We start from the raw sequence: 11,142 nt of genomic DNA on the forward strand, positions 1-11,142 counted from the left end.
CCTATAGCTATTCTTGTTAGCTTTCATATTTTATTTGCTTGGCATATTATTCCCTGGCCCTTTAGTCTGTGGATATCTTTGCTGTGTTTCTTGCAGGCAATGGAGATTGGGGTCTTACTTTTAAATCCCATCTGCCAGTTTGTGTCTTTTAATGGGAAAATTAAGAGTTATTAAAGAAAGATATATACTAATGCCTGCCATTTCATTGTTTTTCTCATTTTGGGTTCTTTTATAATTCTTGTTTATCTACTTTTCCTCTTCTGTGTGTAGGAGTATGTTAAGTGCCTTCTGCAGTGCTGACTTAGCAATCATGAATTCCTTTAACTTATGTTTATCTTGAAAGGCCTGTATTTTTCCTTCATTTTTAAAGGACAGCTTTGCTGAATACAGTCATCTACATTGGTAGTTATTTTCTTTTTTGCTTTTTCTCTGGTACCAGGAATCAAACTCAAGACCTTGCGCTTGCTAGGCAGATGCTGTGCCGCTGAGCTAAATCCCCAGCCCCCGTAGTTATTTTCTTTCAGGTTTAAAACACATTACTCTCATACTTCCTGGCTGTTAGAGTTTCTGTAGAGAAGTCTGCAGCTTTTCTGATGGGTTTGCTTTTACAAGTGACTTGGCATTTCTTACTTACAGCATCCAATATGCATTCCTTGTTCTGCTCTCTCCGAATTTTCACTGTGACAAGACTCGTGGAGGTTCTTTTCTTGTCATGCTTGTTTGGGTTTCTAAATGTTTCCCATATTTGAACGTCGACATCTTTCCCAAGGTTTGGGAAATCTGCTACTAGTTCACTAAATAGATTTTCAGTGCCTTTAGTTCACACATCACTGCCCTCTCCTACACTAAAAATTCATAAGTTTGGGCTTTGAACCATGTTTCAGAGTTGTTGGATTTTTATTTTTTTCTTTATTGGTGTCTGAGTGTGATGATTAATCAAGCTTGTTTTCAAGCCCTGAAATTCTCCCTTTTACTCGATCCAGGCTATTGGTCAGGCCTGTCAGTAAGTTTTTAATATGACTTAGTGAACATTTCTAAGATGTCTGTTTGGTTCTTTCTCAGAATCTCTGTCTCTGTGAGACTGCCTATTTTCCACTTTACAGGGGCACAAATATATCAACAAGTTCTAAAAACTATGTAGCTTTTCTCAGTCTGAAAGTACACTTCCCTCTGTGACCCCACAAATATCTTTCAAAAACCCTTAAAAGTAACCCTTCAATCCAACTAAAAGATACCTAATAGAATCTGACCCCATGTCTAATTTTGTTCACCTATTACTATTCCCTCCCACATACCCCCCACAGACTTACACTCCTGTTTTATCCGTCCCTCAATCTCTTCCTTATACTTCTCCTTCCTCATCACAAAATAACTGCTAATAACAATTGAATATAGGTTTCTAGGAGTATTGATAAAGGATGAAAATGTAAATGCAAGATCTAGCATATGTAAGCAATTCATGATCAGGTCTGTTGATGCTGTTATAATCAGAAGTAATTCTTTTTTCAAAATACAGGAACAGAGAGTCTAAATCACTTAAACTAAATAGCTGAAGGGGTAAATAGTATGTATAGACAAAGAAAATACATCATGGGAAGGCACTACTTACTGAGAGGTTCCTCATATCAATTACAAGCTCTCCTCTTCCTACTTGAACTCAACTGTCAGCACCAAAAAAGGAAAAAGGGGGAAAAACAAGGAACATGGGAAAACAAGACAACAAAGACCCCCTCAACTCTCCCAAGGCAGATCTAGGGGGCACCAATGCAAAGGAAAGCAAACTCCAGGTAATGGAGCTTTACATATTGATTAAAGAAAAGTTGAAGAAAGTTGGTGAGTTCAAAAAGCACACAACACAAAAGTTTATGTAATTATAATACAAAATGACCAATGTAGATTTCAGGGAAACAAATACAAAATTGGAACAGCTGACCAAACCTATTCCAAATTTACCAGAGTTATAGAGTTCATGAATAGTTATCAGCTAAAAATACCACATATAAAAAACTGTATAGAAAGACTGCATTAAAAATTTATAAATTGCAGAAATAACTATTGTGATGATGGGGTTTCTATAATCAAGCACAAAATGGTAAATTATAACAAATTACTCAGAAACCTAACAAAGGTAAGAGAACAATAAAAATTCATCTAACAGCCACTAGACAACACTAAGAAGACCAACATAACACTAACTGGAGTTGGAGAGAAACTATTATTCCATAGCAAACATGGAATAATAGATTTGTTTACAAGAATCGTATAGAAAACTTCCCAAATATGAGAAACACACAAGTAAGCATACAAGTAAGTAAAGCTTACAGAACACCAACCAATTATGATGAAAAAAGCTTCCCAAGACACATTATAATTAAAATTTCAGATTCACATAAAAAAAACCAGAATTTTAAAAGTAACCAGAAAAAAGCAAAAGTTAAATATATAGGTAAACCCATTAGAATTACAGTAGACTTCTCAACACAAACCTAACAACCTGAAGAACTTAAAGTATTTTAAACCATAAAAGCGGGGGATGGGGATTTAGCTCAGCAGCACAGTGTCTGCCTGGCAAGTGCAAGGCCGTGAGTTTGATTCCAAGTACCAGAAAAACAAACAAACAAACAAAATAAATAAACTAGAAAAGCAAACAACCTCCAAAATGGATAAATACATTCATGATAGGGCCATAATTTGTATGTCTCACAGTCAGGTACCTCTGATTTGAATGTGTTATGTTCCCACCAGGTTGAATGACCAATAGTACATGTATGACTGTCCCATCAGACAGCATGGAAACATGCCATTAAGTGGTACAAGCTGCCCAATGGGACCGTCATGCATATACCACCAGTGGTACAAGCCAGCAGGAATATGTTAACATGTCTGGCCACACTTTCCTTCAAAATAGATGAAGAAATAAGGGTATTCCAGGAAATAGAACAACTCAAGAAATTTATAAATACCAAACTAGCATTCCGGAAAATACTCAAGAATATCCTGGACAGATACAGTGCAATCAATTATGCCAAACATCTGGATGGAATGAAAACATCAAGCAAGTGGAGTATATAAAAAATTAGGAAAAAAAAAAAAAAACAGAGTCAGCAACAGAGAAAGAGTGCAACGTGAGTAATTAACCAACACTTCTCAGTAATAATTCGCAATGTTCATGGCCTCAACTCCACAATTAAAAGACACAGATTGTCAGACTGGACCTAAAATAGAATCCAACGTTCTGTTGTGCTCAAGAAGCATATTTAATCAAAAAGATATTCATAGACTAAAAATCAAAGGATGGAAAACAATATTTCAAACACAAAAACCCCAACACAAGTAACAGTAGTGATTTTACTCTCAGAAAAAGTAAATTTCAAGTTAAAACAGATCAAAAGGAACAAAGAAGGTCAACACATACTAGTTAAGAGATTAATCCAACAGGAAGAGATAACACTTGTAAAATATATAGACACTGGACACTGAAACACCTATCATCATGAAACAAATACTGCTACACTTAAGAGATCGAATTAACACTAACACAATGCTAGTGGATGACCTCAGTACCACTTTTACAAAGAGATAGATCCACTAAACAAAATATGAATAAGGAAATGTCAAAATGAGCCATAAGCTTGAACTTATGAACTTAATAGATATCTACAGAGTATTTTACCCTACTACAACGGAGTACATATTCTCCTCTGCAGCACATGGAAATTTCTCCAAAACAGATCACATGCGAGTTCACAAAGCCTGCTTAAATAAATATAAAAGAATAGAAGTCACCCTTAGTGTACTATTACACCATTCTTTAATGAAACTAGAAATCAAGCATAGAAGAAACCAGGGAAAATTAAGAAACAAGCATAAATTGAATGCCACATCCAATGGATCACAGAAGAAATCAAGGAAAAAATTAATTTATGGAAGCAAATGACCGTGCCAGTACAACACGCTAGAACCTGTGGGACACAATGAAAGGAGTTTTCAAAGAGAGGATTATCGGGGCTGGGGTTTAGCTCAGAGGCACAGCGCCTGCCTGGCAAGTGCAAAGTCATGAGTTTGATTCCTGGTACCGGAAAAAAATAAAAATAAAAAATAAAATAAAAATTAAAAAAAACAAAGAGAGGATTATTGCAGTCAATATGAGCAAAACAGACTAAATGCAAATAAATAACGCAATGATGAGCCTCAAGAGACTTGAGAAACAGCAATCCAAGCCCAAATTAAAATTAAGGAAGAAAATAATAAAGATTGAAATGGAAATTAATAATAAAGATTGGAATGAAATTAAGACTTACAAAATACAGACTAGAGACACATATCAATGCAATTAAAAATGAAAAAGGTAAAATCAAGACAAGATACCATCAAATTCCAGAACATAGTAAATACTACAAAAAATTCTATTCCAACAAATTGAAAAATCTCAAAGAAGTGGATTCATAGACTCACATGAATTACCAAAGCTAAATCAAGAAGTCATAAAAAATTGAACAATCCCAATGAAACTGAGGCAGTAATAAAAACCTACCAAATAAAAAAAATCCCAGGGCCTGATAAACTGACTGCTGAATTCTACAAAATCTTTAAGGACATTATATCAGCGGTACTCCTCAAATTCTTCAGTGAAATTGAAAGGGGAGGAGTGCTCCCAAACTCATTTCTGGAAGCCAGCATCTCTCTGATCCCAAAGACTCAGCCAAAAAAAGAAAACTACTGGCCAATATCTTTAATGAACATAGATGCAAAAATTCTCAACAAGACTTTGTCAAACAGAATGCAGTGCATCACCAAAACAATCATATATCATGATCAAGCAGATTTCACTCAGGGAAGTAAGGATGGTTCAACACATGCAAATCAATAAATATAATAAACCAGATATAAGGAAAAAACCACATGATCATATCACAGATGCAAGAAAAGCTTTTGACAAAATCCAACACCCCTTCAGTGTAAAAACCCTGCATAACATAAGCATAGAAGGACCTTGCCTGAACCTTATAAAAGCTATTTATTACAAGCCAATGGCCAAGATCATATTAAATGGGGAAAAACTGAAAGCTTTCCCTCAAAAATCAGGAACAAGACAAGAATGCCCACCTTCACCACTTTTGTTCAATATACTCCTTGAAATGTTAACTAGAGAAATAAGGCAAAAGAAAGAAATATAGGAATACATAGGTGGAGGCGGCACAAGAGTGGAGTCTGAGTTACAGGGCAGGAGCTACGGCAAGACAGGCATTTTGGAAGTTTCTCTTGCTGTTTGACCAAGTATTGGTTGAAAGGAGCACAGTCAAAACTGTCACCAAAGGAGGCATTATGCTTCCAGAAAAATCTCAAGGCAAAGTACTGCAGGCAAGTATGGTAGCTCTGGGATTGGGCTTTAAGGAAAAGAGCAGAGAGATCCAACCAGTTAGTGTGAAAGTTGGAGATAAAGTTCTTTTTTTAATATTTTAAAAATAAAAGAGGAAAACATTAACAGACAGACAGCCTTTTACCAAAATAGCAAAAGAACAGTACACACAATACAGAGTTACAAACAAAGTAGTAGGAAATTAACAATGCTTGTTGTATTACATATTGATATCTTCAAAGTGTTTTCTCATGAAAACAGATAGAGACATGCAATATTGATCAATCAAGGACTCATTGGCAGTTTCTTTCAGCAAAGAAATAGAAGACAGTAGAGCAACTATGTTAACTATCCTGTATATACATACACACAAAATTTCTCCTTCTTTACCTTCTGTTTTCCCACATCCCAGTTGCCCTTTACCCTTGAGCATTTTCCTATCATTTCACAATGTCTATCATACCTCCGAGTTTAAATTAACTCTTTCAGGTTTTACACTAGTGAGACAATGTGGTGCTTGCACATGCAGGTCTGGTTTATTTCCCTTATAAGTATGGTATCTAGTTGTGACCATTTACCTATAAAAGCCTCGAGTTTATCGTTCTTTATAGCTGAGTAATATTTCACTACATAAAAGTACCACAATTTTCTTATCCAATCCTCGGTGGATGGACATTTGGGTTGCTTCCACATTTTAGCAATTACAAATTGTGCTGCTATGAACATAGGTACACATATATTGCTGTGATATGATGTTTTTCGATCTTCTGGGAAAATACCCAGAAGGGGGAATAGCTGGGTTGAATGGGATCTCTAGTCCTAGTTTTGTGAGGAATCCAAACTGATTTTCACACTGGTTTCACCAATCTGCATTCCCACCAGCAGTGGACAAGGGTTCCTATTTCTCCATAGCCTCACCAGCATTTGTTATTGGCTGATTTCTTAATGCTAGCCATTCTTACTGGGGTAAGGAGATAAAGTTCTTCTTCCAGAATATGGAGGCACCAAAGTAGATCTAGACAACAAGGATTATTTCTTATTTAGAGATGGTGACATTCTTGGAAAATACGTCAAGTGAAGTAAATCACTGTTGAAATAGCATCACACAACGCTTCCCATTCCACTCAAGTTCTTCAATCTTTCATCGTGTAAATAATTTCCATGCCTCTTTTATAATAAACTGATGACATCCATTATCTCTAAAGCTGTTTCACTGTACTGTTATAAACACTTCCAAATAAAATATGTAAATGAGTAGCTAAAAAAGAAAAGAAATACATATAAGAAATCAAATTATTATATTTGCAGATGACATGATACTCTACACAGAAGACCGCTTGCTCACATGGATGAGGGTGGGACTTCTTCCTGGTGTGGGGGAGGGGCACCACTTGCTCCCATGGGGGAGGAGTGCCACTCTTCTGGTGGGGGTCTGCTTGCCCCCTTATGAGAGGGCTCTACTCCTCCAGTGGGGGCCTCCTTGCTTGTATGAGGTGGGGCTAGGAATAGTCCATTTTCCACAGTATAATATTTCTCTCAAATTTTATCATGGGTATGCTCCATATTTACCCGTATCTCACAACATGTATACAATCCACACTCCTTTTTTTTTTAACGTTTTTTACATATTTTCCATTTATTTTTTATTAGTACATGTTCACATTCCTCGTGTGGAGCTAGTGCCTGTGCATAACACATCCTCTTTTTTTGGTATCAGGAATTGAACTCAGGACTTTGCTCTTGCCAGGCAGGTGCTTATGCCACTGATCTATATCCCCAGCCCGCATAACACTTCTTAATTCCTTTTTTCATCTCCTTTCCTTCTCCTGACTTCTCTCTTCCTCTAGCTCTTGATCTCCTTCCCCTTTGAGAAATGTTTCCCTCCCTGCGTCCTATTAACTCTCTTTTATTTTGTTCTTCATTTATAAGAGAAACTGTGTGATTTTAAGTTTGTGGGTCTGAATTATTTCACTTATTGTGGTTTTAAGGTACATCCATTTTCCTACAAATGGCTTTCTGTGTGGCAGAGCAGTAATCCATGTGGGTGAATACCACGTTTTCTTTATCTATTCATCTATTGATGGACATACAGGCTGTTTCCAAGGTTATGCTATTATGAATTGTGCTGCTATAAACATGGGTATGCACATATCACTGTAGTATGATGACTTTAACTCTTTAAGAAAGGTACCTAGAAGGGAAACAGCTGGATCAAATGGAATGTCTTGGTTTGGTGTTTTGCAGAATCTCCATACTGGTTTCCATAGTGGTTATGCTACTTTACATTCCCACCGTCAATTTAGTAGGGTTCTTCTTCCCCAAAACCTTATCTGTATATGTTATTATTTGATGTCTCAATGATGGCCATTCTTACACACACTCTTTTATTTTAAATACTACTTCTTCTGGCCACCTGCCTTTTCTGCTGTAAGCCCCAGTTTGTGTCCTTGCTAATTACCTTTGCCCATAGGATGACATTTCTGCCCCTCTTCTTGTCCTTTACTCCAGTTAGTTTTGATAGAAAATGTCTTCCCCTTATGTAATTTCCTTTCATTTCAATGTTTTGTCTTGAATGAGATGTCATTTATCTGAGCACCCTTTGCAAGATTTTTTATTTTAGTATCATACTGGGAAATTCCAAATCCCAGATCCTATTGGGCTTTATAAATCCACTTGTTCTTTAAAATGCATCAGATCCTGCATTGCTGAAGGAGCAATTCTGAAGCCCCAAGTTCAAGGAATTCTCTTTTTATTTTCCATATATCAAATAAAAAGTACACTGAGGGTAGTCTCTTCATTCTCTTCCTGCTCCTTCACCTCCAGCAGCCTTTCCACTTCTCTACAGGACTCCTCTCCCAGCTGCTCTGGTCATCCTTCATCAGGTAGGACACAGCATGAAAAAACTTCCGGCAGCTAAGGTGGCAAAAGCTGTAGAACTTCTTGATGTCAAGTCCCTCTTGGTAATCGTTGCTGCTCAGGAAAGCAGCAAGTCTACAGCCATCCAAATTGTGCCTCCTGAGGTCAGCTCCTTCAGATAGGACCCTCTGGTGCTAGATCCCCTCAGCTTCCAAGAAGCACAGGTCCCTGAAGAGCCTGTACCAAGTAAGCTCAAAGCAGCCTCCAATATCGTCAGTGGGCAGGACGGTGGAGATATAGTCAATGAAGTTGTTAGTGCTGTTGCTGGGTGTCTCAGAGAATTCCTGGCCTTATTCCATCTGCCCTTTTAGCCAGGAGCAGACCACCCAGCAAATGCCTGCTGTCTGACAGGCTGTGTAGAGAACACCATTTTTTTGTAGAGTCAAAGGCATTCCTGGCTTCTTCCTTACCCATAAAGTAGAAGCTGAAATACATTCTCCCCTCCTCTCTGCAGAAGCCTGACACATGGACATGGCACTGTTCACGCAGTATGGACGTCAGATTCCACAAAGCCTGGGGCCGGGTAGTGATAAGAAGGGAGCAGGTGAGAAGTGAACTTCTCCTAATTAAAAGCTGCGACACATTCTCCACGGGACTCAAGCACCGCTTTCTCAGCTCTCCTTAAAAAGGCCTCTGTAGCACATCAAAGCCATCCAGTATGAGCCGTAGTCTCTCTGGTTGCTTCAGAATCTCTGTAGCAGGGGCTTGACTGTCCCCACAACTTCAGAAGAGGAGCTGGTGCAGGTTGCACTCAAGCAGAAGTGTTGCTTCTCCACAGCTCACATAAAAAACACAGACAAGCCAGTCTGGGTATCAAAATGGTCCAGTCCAGCTCCATTTTTCTGACCAGGGTTGTCTTCTTGGTGCCAGCAGACCCTGCAGCACCATTAAGGGTGAGTTGATGAGGGATTTTCCATGGGATCAAATACTTCCTCCAGCACCAGAGAGTCCAGCTCCTGTTCCAGGTCAGAGTAGGTCGGTGATCCTGGCTCCCTGAGCTGGGCCTGGCCACAGGAGCCTCTGGTTGTAGCTGCTGTTGACTCCCTCGTCTTGCCTTTCCCCTAGGCAGCACACATGCTCCCGGCATATTTCTCTGTAACCCGAGCCAGATAAATGGGGTTTTAGATGGAAATAAAAAAGGGAAACAAAAATGAGACCATAAAACAAGCAGAAAGGGAAACACAAATGTGGAAACAACATAAAGGCAAAATGAACACATCAAATTCTGGCTCTGCACTTTAGTTTTATCTCCTCTCCCCTCTAACTTGTACTCTCTGAACATTATAGTTCCAGCTTCACAGGGAAGGACTATTACGTGTGTAAATGCATGTGTGTATGAGTGTGCATATGCACATCTATCCCGCCATGTTTTGTGGGTGCAGGACTCTGTGGGTGTAAGTGCATGCTGGTATCCATATGCGCTCATGGGAATGTGCTGACGGAAGCTTGTGCATTGTTGTGCAGGGAAGTATGTTGTCATGCATTAGCAAGAATGTACCTCCAATACGTATATGTGCAAAAGTCTCTGTATGTGACAACATGTGACTAAGTGTTCTGAAACATCCTCATGGGAAGAGGTGAGGATAGAAAGCGGAAAAGGAGGAGAAGCTGGAAGACGGTTAACTAACAAAAGCTTCTCGTTGCTAAAGGACAGGCCAGATAGTAAAGATAACTCAGCATCTGAGCAGGAGCCACGACACTGAGTCCACGTGAGCTCGCATTTCTGTACAGCAGAGGAGCTCTCAAGAGTAAAAGAACCCATGGAGAGCACAGGCACCAACAGATACCTCCCACTCCCGACAGCCATGAGAAGGAGCAGGTGGCCATTTATGCTCCACATCCACCTCACTGGCTCTTTCAGAGCTGGATCACAGAGGACCGTCCTGTGAGAAGCAGCCTAGCCTCCTTCCAGGAAGTAGCTAGAGACAGATCTGATCTCACAACATGATACCACCTCCTCTAGTTACTGAAAACCTCTTCTCTCATGCTGGCCACCATCTCTAAGCCCCTTCTTTTATGCTCTCCCTTTCTCTGGCACAGAAACTGGAGATGGGAGGCTGGGGGTTATGGCCACAGCTAGTCTTTCCATAAGTACTCATAAACCTCTGCCCTTGACTCAGAATCTCCACCCAGCATTTGTAGGACCCCCCACCTGGTGACCACCCAGGACCCTTTGGCATTTGGGGCTCCCAGGGAAAGAAAGCATAAATTACAAACTATGAGAGTCTGTGGAAATACACTGGATGGACGGACATGGATTCTGGTGCCATCCTGACCTCCCCCTCTCCACCACCACATTCACCACTCAGACAACTGGGCTGAGTTGGTCCATGAGTTCCAACAAGTTCAAGGCCTTTAACAGATCTAGAACCACTCTCACAGCTTCCTGAGCTCTATGTGTGAAGATCGGTCCTGATGCCAGGTCCACCCAACTCAGGCCCTCCAGCTCCCCTCAGGCCAGATGGCACTGGCCCACAGCCAGGGTCACATCCTTTAAGTAGAACTTTAGTAGTTTGAAATCACTCTCCTCAAGATCACACAAGGCCCAGAGCAATGCCTTTCTGGGACTGTGGGTCAGGGCTGAGGCCATGGTAGTGAGAGGTAAAGGTCCAGTTCAGACCAGTGACCTAAAGAAGGTGTGGAGAGGAGATGCTTGATACTGAGGGAAAAGCAGCCTGAAGACCCTTCATCCATCCCGCTTTCTCCACGGGACTCAAGCTACGCTTCTTCAGCTCTCCTTAAAAAGGCCTCTGTAGCACATCAAAGCCATCCAGTATGAACAGTAGTCTCTCTGGTTGCTTCAGAATCTCTGTAGCAGGGGCTTGACTGTCCCCACAACTGCTGTGTGGAGCAGAGGCCAGGAGAAA

General features: G+C 39.9%; 1 protein-coding gene and 1 pseudogene across 1 annotated transcript; both read right to left on the reverse strand.

Moving 5' to 3' along the window:
• Positions 1–8,101: 8,101 nt before the first annotated feature.
• Positions 8,102–9,163, reverse strand: LOC106147998 (annotated as a pseudogene).
• Positions 8,827–10,865, reverse strand: LOC102018824 (NACHT, LRR and PYD domains-containing protein 10). The gene is given in 4 exon segments (XM_013512059.1): positions 8,827–9,262; positions 9,264–9,380; positions 10,199–10,211; positions 10,595–10,865. Coding segments are annotated over 4 exon segments (501 nt in total). The 3' UTR covers positions 8,827–9,162.
• Positions 10,866–11,142: the final 277 nt, after the last annotated feature.

The sequence above is a fragment of the Chinchilla lanigera genome, unplaced genomic scaffold (assembly GCF_000276665.1).
Source record: "Chinchilla lanigera isolate Chin_1 unplaced genomic scaffold, ChiLan1.0 scaffold00013, whole genome shotgun sequence".
Lineage (NCBI taxonomy): Eukaryota > Metazoa > Chordata > Mammalia > Rodentia > Chinchillidae > Chinchilla > Chinchilla lanigera.